Genomic DNA, 14,685 nt, shown 5'->3' on the forward strand with positions numbered 1-14,685 from the left:
GTTTAGACTAGATTAGCATTAGCATAGGCATTTGATGCAAGAAAGCAAGCTTATGCAGCATCAGCCAAAAAAAAAAGAAAAAAAAAACCCCCACTTCCACTTCACCCCTCTGTTCGTTCGAAATACCTGTCCAGCTGAGCCTTAAACTTATTTAGGCTATCAACTTCCACGACAAGGGATGGAAGTCTGTTCCACCAATCAACCACCCGCTGGCTAAAGGCAAATTCCCGCACGTCTATCCTACATCTGTCTTTCCTCAATTTGAATTTATGCCTTCTCAGGTGATTATTCTGAGCAAGAGGCAGTATCCCATCAGCATTCAGCATGCTCAAACCATTCAAGGCTTTATACACCTCTATCAGATCACCTCGCTGGTGCCTAGTCTCCAGACACTGTAATTTGCAAAACTTAAGCCTTTCTTCGTAAGAGCACCCCTTTGTTCCATTCACTAATCTTGTTGCCCTTCTCTGTACTCGTTCCAGCAGCTCTACATCCTTCTTGAAATGAGGCCTCCAGACCTGTATACAGTACTCAAGGTGTGGCCTGACCATTTCCTTATACAAGGGAATAATCACCTCATTATCCCTGCTAGAAAAATTCCTATATATCATTGACAATACACCATGAGCTACTCTTGCAGCCCATCTGCACTGCTCAGAGAACATCATATCTGCCTGCACAACCACCCCCAGGTTCCTTTCATTCTCTACCACTGTCAGTGTAGTACAACAGGGTTGATATGTTGCTCTGGGGTTGCTGTTTCCCCATATACAGTACTTTACATTTGTCAATGTTAAACTTCATTTGCCACCTCTTAGCCCATCTGCTCAACCTTTCCAGATCCTGTTGCAACAGCATAGTGTCAGTAGTGTCCTTGACAACCCTACCAACCTTTGTATCGTCTGCAAACTTGGACATTAAGCTTGATATACCATCATCAATATCATTTATAAATACAGAAAACAATAATGGACCCAACACTGAACCCTGAGGGACTTCACTAATAACATTAGTCCACAATGAGCAGTGTCCATTGATTACCACTCTCTGTCTTCTCCCCCTCAACCACCCCTTTACCCATGGCAGCAATTTGCCTCCAATGCCACACTGCTCCGATTTGTGTAGCAGTCTTCCATGTGCAACAGTATCAAAAGCCTTTCTAAGATCCAAGTATATAATATCAAAGTTACTCCCTGCATCCAGTTCTTTTGTGACTGCATCATAGTATCCAATCAAATTGGTCAGGCAAGACTTCCCCTTAACAAAACCATGCTGTGTCCGAGCTATAACTGAAGTCTTGTCTAGATGATCCTGCAGTGCTTCTTTAACCAGTGCCTCCATTAATTTTCCTGGAACAGAGTATAGGTTGTAGGAAGTTTTCTTTTAACTACTGGAACAAGTTGCCTCTGCGGGTAGTTGAGGCTGACATTTTGAAGAAATTCAAAATGTCAACCGGATAATTACATATATGAGGAGGGAAGTGTATAGTTTTTATTTTCTTATCTACTTTTGCTTTTTCTTTTTTTTTTTTTTTTTTGCCAGTACAGCAAAAGCTATGACTAATACAACAACAAAAAAATAAAAATATCAATCTACATGACAAGGACTCTTTCTGAGCACAAAGAGGCTAAAATGTGCCTTAAGCAATCACTCACTCCAATATTCAAATCATAAATTAAATATCATAATGATGTATTATACATATAAATATATATTTTATTTCATTTCTAGGAACTCTCAAGTAACACATGCTGGTGTCAAGATATATGAAGCACATGTGTAATATTTTTATCATGCTGAGCCTAGGCTAGTGTATAAAAAATGGACAGTGGTCTTGGTTTGAAATAGTATAATGTCTTAACACATTTGCTACTATCTATATTTGAGAGAGTTTATTCCATATAACATAATTTTCTGAATGAAGAGCAACTCTTTTAATATCCACCTAAAAAAAAAAATGATTGAAAAGTAAAAATTTAGGGCTGAACTATAAATTGGAACAAACCTCAATTTTATCAAAGGTTTATTCCACATATATAAACTAACCTAACATAACCAATAACAATTGTACCAACTCTACAGCACAGTTGACAACAAAAAAAACCAAACATGGCTGCAAATACCCCAGAGTTCAGTTGGTGTTCCAATAACGAGCAGTTGATAATTTTATTGTACAGAAATTAACTTGCAGTATATAGACATTTTTTCTTTTATTATTTATTTATTGTGTGTCAGCTAGTCAAACTATGGCAACTCTACTATTAATATGATATCCTCACATATTATGCAAAGGCCAATCAGTGTGTGTCCTTTTAGCTCAGTCAGTTGTAGAATATACTACATAGTGTTCAGTGCATTTAAATACTGATATATCCTACCCTGTCAAACTTGAAATGCGGGGTTAGTACAGAATATCAAGTAATTAGAATCCAAGCAGCTGCTCAAGCTGCCTCTTTTGTAATTACTGTGTTTCTCAGCAGTCACTATTAATATAAAATCAAAAAACCTCAAAAGTTTATTCTATGTAGATAAACTCTCATCACAAGCAAAGAACAAATAAAAAACTGTGTACCAAGTCTTTACAGCACACAGATAATGATAAGCAACCAAGAAATGATGCAAATAGTCAAGAATTCACTATGCTGATATTGAGCAGTTGTTGATTTCTGTGCCTTTACTTTTATAGCACTCCTTTATTCAGAGCCATAAAAATAAAGTTCTTAATCTTGTATTTCAGAAAATTAGCCACAAAAAACTCTTGAGGTGCATGCAATGAAAACAAAGCAAATTAGATGCAGGCTTCTTTACCTTTCTTTACTTTTCTAGTAATCTGGTGATCGCCTTCCCCATCTGATGCCATAGTCTTGTACTATAAGAATTATAATTACATTACATTAATTAATAACACTGATTCTTGTACAAGTACTGAAATTATATTCTTGAGAATGTGAGGGAAATACAAAAATGAAACAACAAAGCATGATTGTCCAGGAAAAAATTAATGGAAAATTTAAACTAAGTTCATTATAACAGGAAATAAAATTCATTTTTTAAAATAATTTCAATCAATTATTAGCAATTTGTAATCAACAAATACATAAAACTGAGCAATTATGATATCTTGAAAGCTGCTGATTAATTAACCATTTCACATGTGAGTTCCTTCATGAAACAAGAACTTACTTATGAAAAAAAATGAATCAATGAATAACACACCAAAGTATAATATAAAAACAATGGTACATCAATCATATGATAACAAAGAGCACATGACCAATCCCATGTGTCATATAGGCTATAATGCACCAAAACTGGGTCATAAAAACAGTAAAAGAAAAGACAAAATGTTTCAGTCTCCTACAAAAGTTGATTCACTGTGTCCAAAGATATGTGAAATGTTAATATAAATATATATGTATAAACATAAATATTAAAAGGAAATAAATAAGTATTAAGAATATACTTTAAATAAGTGTAAGCAAATTCAATGATTTTAAATAAGTAAAAACAGCTAACACAGTCTCAGATGATGTATGTGGCTTAGTCAGATGATTAAAAGTGGTAAAAGATAAGACATTTACATCTAAAATGTGGACTCGGATAAACATGAATACTTAAAAAGATGTTGCAGCCCTCAGCAGTAAAAAGTGTAGGATCACCATGACCAATGCAGACACAAGCAAGAACAACTTCCTCTCTATGGTTCCTGCACTGTTTTAATCACAAGCTTAATCTGACGTCCGTGCCATGCCTGTTACCACTGGGAGTGCAGCCTGTTATGCTATATCACCTGTCTGTAGTATGTATATGGGACTAGCAGGTTATGTCTGTTACAGGGTTGTGCTGATCTGGTCGCAGCATTCACTGGGTCATTACCCCTAATCCCATCAATGGCAGAAAACATATGGATAGGTGTGGAAAGGTACTGGAACCTATATTTAGAAGGGCAAAGCCTTTATTTTTGAGAATAACTCTAGAATCCGACTGCTCCTATCGACATCTGCCCTACCCCAGATAGTATTATGTGCATTGAAATCCCCTAGTAATAGAACAGGGAATGGCAACAGCTTAACGAGAACATCAGTCTGCCAAGGGATATCATTTGTACGTGACAAATAGATTTAGCAAATAGGAGGAACCTTACTGTGAGACAAACTGCTACCCTCTATATTAGTGGTAAACAAAATAAATAAAACAATGTCAATTAATATTGATTAACAATAAATAAAACAATATTTTTATTTATTTAATTATGTTTGATTCAAACAACGCATATAGGCAACGTGATGTCAGCCCAGCAGGGAAAGTAGCAGGGCTTTCCAGGCAGTCAGCAAGCAAAATCCTTGTTTTGGAATTGGAACGTACATACTATGCTATAGATTGGAACAATTAAAGAATTGTAAACAGAGAAATGAAAAGGAATAAACTAGATGTCCTTGATCTGGCCGAAATCCATAGAAGAGATGCAAGAGAATTCTTCAGCAGAGAATACAAAATAATACATTCAGAAAGTGACAAGGTCAGGGAAGCGTTACAATTACTATTTCAAAACGTTTTTCATCATGCTTCACAGATGTGGAAACAATCAGTAACACGATTATATTGACCCATCTTGCAGCAGCTCCAAATGATATTGTAATAATACAAGTACCTCATATTAACACGGTAGTTAGGTGCCAATAAAATCTCATGTAATGCAAAACCATGTTATATGGGGCTAAGAATCAGTGCAAAAAGGGGAGGTTTTTTTTCTTTTTTTTTTTTTTATGTAAATCCCAAACACGAGGGGTATTAGAACCTATAGTACTTAGTACCATGCTTGGGTAGGAGATTGAGAAGATGAAAGAAGATATTTGTTGACATTGGACTTTAACTTCTGTAGACTGTAATTTTCAGGAAATATGTATGAAGGAAGGTTGTTCCAGAAAATGGCAGTTGAATGAATAAATGAGGAAGAGGAAAAGTTGGTTCTGTGAGTTTGAAGTTGGACAGTAAATGGATGTTGCCTGGTGGTGGCGCGTGTTCGGACTGTTTTGAAAAAGAGAGCAGGAATTATAGAAGCCAATTCAGAAGAACAGTTCCCATGGAAGTATCTGTAGAAGAGGCATGCAGCAAAAACAATATGTCTATGAGACAGTGAGTAGAGAGACTCTGTTAGAGATGAATCATTAATTAACCTAACTGCCCTCTTCTGAATGGAATCAAGAAGCCTGAGAGAGGTTTTGGGGGCACCACCCCAGATGTGGGAACAATATTCCATGGCTGGGCAAATTTGCAATTTAGACAGAGTGAGCAGCTGTTTGGAAGAAAAGTAACGCTCAGAGCGAAAGAGAAAACCAAGTTTTTTAGATGCAGAGGAAGCAATATGCTTGTGCCAAGAGAGAGATTAGAAGTCAGGGTAATCCCCAAAAGAGATATCATTTTGCCTAGAAATCGGAGTGTCACTAAAGATAAGCATAGGAGCAGAAGAATCCTTTTTGCGAGATATAAGACAAGACTGAGTTTTAGAAGGGTTGAAATCAACTAAGTTGTCTTTGCCCCACTGGAGAATTACCTGAAATGGAAAGTGGAATGCAATGTGCTATCATCGGCAAAACTATGAATAGGATTTCTAGTCAATGGAAGAAGGTCATTAATATACAAGAGGAAAAGAGTGGAAGAAAGAACTGAACCTTGGGAGACACCGGCATTAGTGGAGAAGTTAGAAGACAGATAGCCATCTACCATCACCCTCAGTGAGCGATCAGAGAGAAAACTAGAGAACCAATTACTAAAAACAGTTGGCAAACCATAAGATGGAAGCTTGTTTAGAAGACCTTTATGCCAAACACGATCGAAAGCCTTTGAGATGTCAAGAGCAACTATGTGTTTCACCGAACCTTTCCATGCAATTAGTCCATAAATGGGTAACATAAGCCGGAATATCACCAGTGGATCGACACTGACGGAATCCATACTGGCGATCGTTGATCAGACGGAAGGTTTCTAGGTAGTTTAAGAGTTGGCGGTTAATTGATTTCTCCATTACTTTAGAAAGAGTAGAAGTAATTGCAATGGGACGATAATTGGATGGGAGGGATTTGTCACCCTTTTTAGGAACTGGCATGAGCAAATGGCATGAGAAGGAAAAACACCTTTGGAATAAGAAAGTGAAAAAAAAAAAGGCAGCAAAGAATAGGAGTAAGTTCAGGAGCACAGGTTTTGAGAACAAGTGGAGAAATAACATCAGGACCTGGAGCTTTCTTAGCATCAAGATTCGTCAAAATCCTTCTGACATCCTTTTGATGGAAGACCACAGGAGGCATTGAATGGAGCGTGTTGGGAATCGTGGGAGGTGTCTTACCAAGATCATTAATACATGAGTTGGAAGAGAAATGGGATGCTAGCAGGTCAGCTTTATCCTTGGCTGAAGTGACAACAGAACCATCTGGTTTGGACAGAGGTGGGAGCAGAGATGGGCAAAAGTTGTGGCCAATAGCTTTGGCAAGAGACCAGAATGCTCGGCTACCATTAGGGCAAGAAGCAAGTTTTCTACTCTTGGCCTGTTCAAACTCTTGTTTGGACTGATTAATAACTGCTTTACAATTGTTGCGAGCTTTGGTGTAGGCAGAAAATGAAACTGAAGAATTAGAAACAAGCCAATTACGATATGCAACATTCTTCTCTTGAACAGCCTTAGCACATTTATTGGAAACCCAAGATTTATTTAAAGGACGAGATTTTAAAGTGGAGTGTGGGATAAAGGATTCCATTCCTGCAAGAATAATTTCACTGACACGATCTGAGCAAACGTTGACATCAGAAGTTTTGAAACAGTAATCTGACCAAGGAAAAGAAGTCTCGCAGTTCATCCCATTTTGCATTCTTGTAATGCCAAACAACACAAGGTTGGGAATAGCCATGAGATAGAGGTTCCATTGGAGAAGAGACAATCACCAAGTTGTGATCTGAAGTGCCTAAAGGCCGACCGGGTAAAGTGCCTGCCTGGCAACCCAAAGGTCGCGGGTTCAAACCCGCCTCGGGCTTGGATCAAAGTACTGCAAAAACCTTGGGAGGTGCATTATGGCCACAGAAGCCGATGCGCCAACAACTACCAAAAAAAAAAAAAAAAAGTGCCTAAAGGACCTATCACATTGACTGTGTACTTAGAAGGGTTGTTTGTGAGAAAAAGGTCAAGTGTATTGGCTGTATGATTAGGATTGTCCGGTATTCTTGTAGGTAAATGAACAATCTGTGCAAGGTCATTAGTAATTGCAAAAGCCTCAGCATCTCAACCAGATGGGTCAGTGTGACTAGAAAATGGAAGCCAGCTAGAGTTGTGAACATTAAAATCCCCAAGTAAAATTACCTCACTGTTAGGAAAGTTGGACTGGAGAAAGTCAAGTTCCAAAGAGAGGAAGTCAAAGAGCTCCAAGTGATTAATGGAATTGGAAGAATGGTAGAGACAACAGATGAATTTGACACAATGAGGTAGAGAGGTTATAAGCCAGAGAAGATCAAAGAGAGGAGATTCCAAATTGCCAAGTCTCTTACAGGGAATATCAGAACGGACATAAATTTAGGCATCTGAGATAAGCAGTAGTTGAATCAACCGATAACTGAGATTCTGTCAGAAAATGTACATGGGGTTTGGCAGACTGCAAGTGGAAATAGACATCGTTGAGATTAGAATTGAGACCTTGTATATTTATGAAATGAATTAGGAAGTGCTTGGGAGGTTTAGATCTTTTCGCAGATAAGCTTGCTCTATTAGTTTGACAATTCATGGTGTATTCAGTAGTAAGAAAAAGTGGATGGGACATGCTGTATGAAGTAATGAAATTTTTGGATATGGCATACACACGGTAAGAATATATCGATCCTTGACATAATGTGGCCTCGACAATGCTTCCTCGCATACACACTACTCGGACTCCCTCCAGTCACTATCTGGCAAAGTAGAGGTAGCAAGATTATACACTAGCTGATTCAGAAGCCTCCTAGAGAGTTACCAATAGGTTCGGTCCGATGTACTAACTAGCGGCTGGCCTGCGAACACCGTTTTAGAGCTGTACCCTCGAAATGTAAGGAATATTGGATCTCGCCATGATGTTCATCATAACTTCAAATGTCATCAATCATACTGCATGATGGAAGAGATAGGAAGGGTTGACCGAAACTTAGGTGTAGAGACTAAACATGGGTTCCACCACTTCAAGCCTCCAATAAGCAAAGTGGTGGTATTGCACCGGTTGATGAGTCATCTATCACCTAGTACTGCCTGGTAGCAGAGGGGCGGTATTCCTCTATGTGATGTGGGCACCACACCTCGACCCCTGCTTACATTGGTTCACTGGGTGGTCACCCACCATGTACTTGTGCATGGAGGCTATACCCAGGATTACTAACAGTCCCACCTTCATGAAGGTGCAAGCAGAGGATCTGGCTGTCACAGACCCTCCAAACTTCGCTGAAACTGGGTCCACTTGGCTTGAGTGTCACCCAAATATCAGTTCCATCAGTGATGGTTACATTCTAAAAGCTAACAAAAATACACCTTTTTTTTTTTTATAACTATTGAAAACTTAATTTTTATTAAAAATAGTAATATTTAAATCAGTCAATCCAAATACTGAGCACTTTTTCCATTTTCTCAATTATTAGTGCTCGGGGGACGAACTGTCATATTTGCAGAAATGAAAGATCCTACAGCAACAGCAGTTCTAATTTTCCGTTCATTTTTCTTTATGGTCCAGATTGTTGGTTTTGTTTAAATTTAAACTTTTTGCAACATATGATACCTTTCCCCCTTTTTAAATGTTCCAAAAATCCAAAATAATCTTACAAAAACCTTAGAAGTCATGAACGGCATTGCTTTGAAGTCAAATTTTTATGGTCTGAAACGAGCACAAGTTCAATAGCACAGAACCTAACACAGGGATTACCCTTTTCTTTTTTTTTTCCATAACAACTAGGGAGTCAACAGTGGGGATTCACAAAAAGAATGGAAATGCTTAAAAATTAAATTCAACATAATTGCAGGGTTTTCCCAAGGATTTTTTTTAGGTGAATACCTTCAAGATTTTGAAAGACTTGAAAAAACAAATATTATTGAAATATTTACTGAAAATTAAAAAATAAATTGATTATAATTTGATTCTTGTATATATATATATATATATATATATATATATATATATATATATATATATATATATATATATATATATAGCCTGAAATGCACAGTATATATACACTGTTTTTCGTAACATTCATAGAGTATACCTTCTGATAATTTGACTATAGTACTAGGTTTTCCCCATACTACAGTTCAAAAATTCCATGTTATCCAAGGTTAGCTGCAATTCTCTAACCATGTTAGAGCGAAACCATATCATATAAGTACCATGTTGTGCAAGATTACCTCAATTTATCAATCATGTTAGAGAAAAACTGGGTTATAGAAGTACAGTATTATACGGGCATTGCCTGTATACATGCCTACATCAAACAGCAATGAAGACACAATAGAAAAGAGACCTACAAACAATCGTAAGAACTTTTGAGAAAACCAAAATCAAATGATAATATAATTGTAATAGATGACTGGAATGCAGTTGTGGATGATAAAAGAGAAGGAAACAAAACTGGAGATTTTGGGCTAAGATCAAGACATTTGAGAAGATAATGACTAATTGATTTCTGTAGTCAAGAAAGATTTGTAGTTGCCAACACTTGGTTTCAAGCACCACTACGACGTAGATATATATGGAAAAATTCTGGAGCGTCTCGTAGATACCAGTTATACTACATTTGGCGAAACAAAGATACCGCAATCAGATAAAGAAAGCAATGTCTTTTACTGGAGCAGATATGGACAGTGACCATTCAAAAGTGAAAATGATAACAAAACCAAAGTTAAAGAAAATTAATGAAAAGGAAAGAAATAATAAATGGAACCAAACCTAGAAAAACTTAAAAGAATATTGAAATAAGAATAATGTTCCAGACTACTACAAACTGCTATAATGAGGTAATTAAGGAAAATATGATAAATAATATTGACCAGATGTGGAATAACATTAAAGGACCTATAAATAAAACAGCTAAAAGTTCTGGGAAATGGAAACAAGGTGAAAAGAAAACCATGGATAACAGAAGACTTCCTTCAAATGACGTATCAAAGAAGAATTTTCAAAAATATGAAAACAAAAGATGGAAAAAATAATTACCATGCTCACAAGAATGAAATTAATAGAGAATGCAGAAAAGCAAAAGATAAATGGTGGGCAGAACAATGCGAAGATATTGAAACCTTAATACAATATGGATGAACAGATAGTGCCTACAAGAAAATTAAAGAAATAACAAGAAAATGTAACAGATTTTGCTCCAGACAATCAGAAATGAAACAAATAATGAAAATCTAGATGCAAAATAACAACAAGAGACATGGAGAAAGTACACAGATGACCTATACACGGAACCACATAGTTACACTTGGGAAATACGAGAAAAAAGAACAAAACTTAACAGAAGATCAAATGTCAAAAGAACTTGATTCGGCTTTGAAGTTACTGCTAACAACAAAACTCCTGGTACAGATAATATTACAACAGAATTAATGAAATACAGTGGAGACCAAGTCAAGCAATCACTATTTGAATTGATTTCAAAAGCTTATAGTAGTTTGTGGAGCAATCAGGTATGGGACATGATATTGCCAAGGGGAATGTCTTTGTGTGTGCGCGATCTAAGGAGTGTGATGAAATCAGGCAACAACTCAGCGTTGTTATGGGCCTATATGAGAGCTTGAAGGATGGGGTGGATGCCCTCAAAGGATCTAAATTGAAGGGCCATCAAGCTCTCAGCTGCCCACAATCAACGCCAGAGCTTGCACTTGATCATCACGCAACACGGCGGCAATCTCCAAGGCAGAATGCACTGGTCCTACAGAAGCTAGTAGTTGTCAGTGACTATTGTCAGGGAAACAGGGAACATGGTGTGTAAAAAGGATAGGTGGAACAGGACCGGGGTATGTCAGCCAGGTGGCAAAGGTTGATGATGTTGTAGAGCAGATATCTTTTAAGAGTACAAAAGGTGATATTGTTGTACACGTTGGCACTAATGATATTAAGAATAGGAGACCGGCAGAATTACTTAACAAGTACAGGTCACTGTAGAAAAAAAGCCGTGAATTAGGGCTGAATTTGAAAGTGTCTTCAATTCTGCCCAGACATGATAAGAGGAAGTATATGATGAGAGCCTTATCGATCAATTTGGCCCTGGAAAGATTGTGCAAGGTTCAAGGGGTAGAATTTTTTTCAGCCTGGTCTGTACTCGTTAACAGGAGTGACTGCTTCTACAGGGATGGTATACACTTAAATAGAAAGAGTGCAGAATATTTGCTCATGCTATTGAGGCAGTGTTAGGTGGGTCAGAAAACTGCTAGCTTGGGGGGATACAAGGACTAATAGATTAACAGTAGCCGCTGGCAGAGGTGAAAGTGATTCTTGCACTGCTTCTATTGGAATGAGCAGCAGACTGGAAAACAAGATGCAGGGTATTTCAGAGACTGCTGGGAGTCACTGCAGTACAAATAAACACATCGGTTGTGTTAGGGTAGCTAAGAATAGGAACAGGTGCATGTATACTTGCATGTACGCCAATGCTAGGAATTTGGTAAATAAATTTGATGAATTTGAGGTGTTGGTCAAAACATCAAAGGCAGATATTGTTGGGATATCAGAGACGTGGTGTCACATAGATATAAGAAATGCAGAACTGGAATTTGGGGAGTACAATGTGTACAGGAAGGATAGACATGATAGGAAGGGAGGAGGGGGTTATGCTACTACTTAAGAAACACAAAATCCAAGGAAGTGCAGCCAGTCGGCTTTGCTGGACAGTGCAGTGTCGAGTCAGTTTGGTGTGACATAAGCACTGGGAAATCAAAATTGAGAGTGGCAGTGTGTTATAGGTCTAATGACTGATGAGTATAATAAAAAAACTGTACAGGAAAATAGAGTGGGGAAGAAAATCAGAGAGTCTTATAATGGGAGATTTTAATTTCCTGGATATTGACTGGAATTTGTGGGTTGGTCACTCACACGCTAACAAGGCTTTTGTGGATTTATTGGATGATTGTTTTCTACATCAGCATGTTCGGGAGGCAACTAGAGGGAGTAATACTCTTGATCTGATTATCAGTAGTGATTCTTCATGCATTAAGAATCTGCAGATAAAGCAACACTAGATGTCAGTCATCACAGTGTGCTGAAGTGGGATTTACTCAAAGAGGTAACTACCATCAGGGATAAAGGGAAGGGTTTTTGCTTTCGCAAAGGCGACTACGATGGTCTGAGACAGTATTTAAATTCTATACAGTGGGACTAACTGATGAAGTTACCAACAACAAATTCAAAATGGGAGACATTCAAAGAATTAATCTTGAAAGCTACTAGGCTTTATGTACCAAATAAGAAATATTGTTCAAGGTTTAGGCCTAAATGGATGTCAGATGAATTAATAAGATGTGGCAGAGAAGAAAAATGCATGGGATACATATAAATTAATGGGTGACATGGAAGACTATGATAGATATAAATTGGTCTGTAACCAAGTCACAAAGGAGATTAGGCAGGCAAAGGCAGATTTAAGAGAAATCTTTGGCAAAGGATGCAAAAAAAAACAGCAAAGAGTTCTTTACCTATGTAAACTCTAGAAGGAAAGGGATGAATCAGATTGTTCCACTGGATACTGATGGTTCAACTGTTGATGATCCTGCTCAGGTAGCTAACAAACTAAATGAATATTTTGCATCAACATTCACACATGAGGAGTTATTCAGCGAGGGGAATGCCAGAAGTGATTTAAAATCTGGCAGTGAGTTAGATGATTTTGTAATAACTGAAAGGAAAGTGGAGAACAAATTATTGAAGATAAATATAAAAAAGACACCTGGGGTGGTATTATCTGTCCAGTTATATTAAAGGTGGCAAAAAAGAAAGTAAGCAAACCCTTAGCCATAATTATGAGAGCTTCTTTGGACTCAGGGGAGGTACCCATGGACTGGAGATGTGCAAATGTGACCCCAATTCACAAAGAAGGATCAAAGGGTGACACAAGTAATTATAGACCTGTTAGTTTAACTTCTGTTCCAGGGAAATTAATGGAGGCACTATTTAAAAAACACTGCAGGATCATCTAGACAAGACTTCACTTACAGCTCTGACACAGCATGGTTTTGTTAAGGGGAAGCCTAGTCTGACCAATTTGATTGGATACTATTATGTGGTCACAAAAGAACTAGTGGCAGGGAATAACTTTTATATCATATATTTGGATCTTAGAAAGGCTTTTGATACTGTTGCACACGGAAGACTGCTGAACAAATTGGAGCAGTGTGGCACTGGAGCCAAATTGCTGCTATGGATAAAGGGGTGGTTGAGTGGGAGAAGACAGTAGTAGTAGTAATGGCATGTGATGCAAGAAAGCAAGTGTAGGAGCTTATGCAGCATCATCCAAAAAAAAAAAAAAAAACACCATTCCCTCCAAATGCCTGTCCAGTTCGTCCTTAAATTTATTTAACCTATCAACTTCCACAACGACAAATGGAAGTTTGTTCCAGCAATTAACCACCCGCTGGCTAAAGGCAAATTTCTGCACATCTATTCTACATCTGTCTTTTCTTAATTTGAATTTATGCCCACTTAGGTTTGTAATCTGAACAAGCGGAAGGATTCCATCAGAATTCAGCGTGCTCAATCCATTCAAGGCCTTATATACCTCAATCAGATCACCACACAGGTGCCTAGTCTCCAGCCACTGCAATTTGCAGAACTTAAGCCTCTCTTGGTAAAAGGATCACTTCATTCCCCTCACCAATCTTGTTGCCCTTCTCTGTACACGCTCAAGTAAATCTACATCCTTCCTTCCTAAAATAAGGCCTCCAGACCTGTACGCAGTACTCAAGGCGTGGCCTGATGTGACCATTGCCTTATACAGAGGGACAATCACCTCCTCCCTGCTAGCAAAATTCCTATATATCATTGACAAAACCCCATGACCTGCCCTGGCAGCCTGTCTGCATTGCTCAGAAAACTTCATATCTGACTGCACAATTACTCCCAGGTCTTTTTCATTTTCTACCACCTTAAGTGTAGTACCACACAGTTGGTACATTTCTCTGGGGTTACTTCTACCCATATGTAGTACTTTGCATTTGTCAAGGTTAAACTTCAGTTGCCACTTCTTAGCCCATCTGCCCAAATTATCTAGATCCTGTTGCAGTAGCACACTGCCATTACTGTCATAAACAACCCTGCCAACCTTTGTATCATCTGCAAACTTCAATACTAAGCCTGATATACCTTCGTCAATATCATTGATACATATACAAAACAACAGTGGACCCAACACTGAACTCTTTCGGACTCCACTAATAACATTAGTCCACGAAGAGCAGCACCCATTAATTACCACCCTCTGTCTTCTCACACTCAACCATCCTTTTATCCATTTTAACAACTTACCCTTAATACCATTCTGCTCCAATTTGTAAAGTGGTCTTCTATGCGCAACAGTGTCAAAAGCTTTCCTGAAATCCAAGTATATGATACCAAAATTATATTTTTTGCATCCAGTTCCTTTGTAACCACATCATAATATCCTATAAAATTTGTCAGACACGACTTAAACTCTTAA

General features: G+C 37.8%; 1 protein-coding gene across 2 annotated transcripts in view; it reads right to left on the minus strand.

The window, feature by feature from the left end:
* Positions 1–14,685, minus strand: part of LOC150079448 (natural resistance-associated macrophage protein 2-like) — a 162,984-nt gene that overhangs the window by 144,938 nt on the left and 3,361 nt on the right. For both annotated transcript variants that reach the window (XM_090383971.1, XM_090383970.1), the window contains one exon: positions 2,809–2,869. In XM_090383971.1, coding sequence (XP_090240097.1) covers positions 2,809–2,860 — 52 coding nt within the window. In that variant the 5' untranslated portion in view covers positions 2,861–2,869. The remainder of the gene's footprint in view (positions 1–2,808; positions 2,870–14,685) is intronic.

This window comes from Mastigoproctus giganteus, chromosome 10 (genome assembly GCF_048544385.1).
Source record: "Mastigoproctus giganteus isolate SK-2022 chromosome 10, ASM4854438v1, whole genome shotgun sequence".
NCBI classification, from domain to species: Eukaryota; Metazoa; Arthropoda; class Arachnida; order Uropygi; family Thelyphonidae; genus Mastigoproctus; species Mastigoproctus giganteus.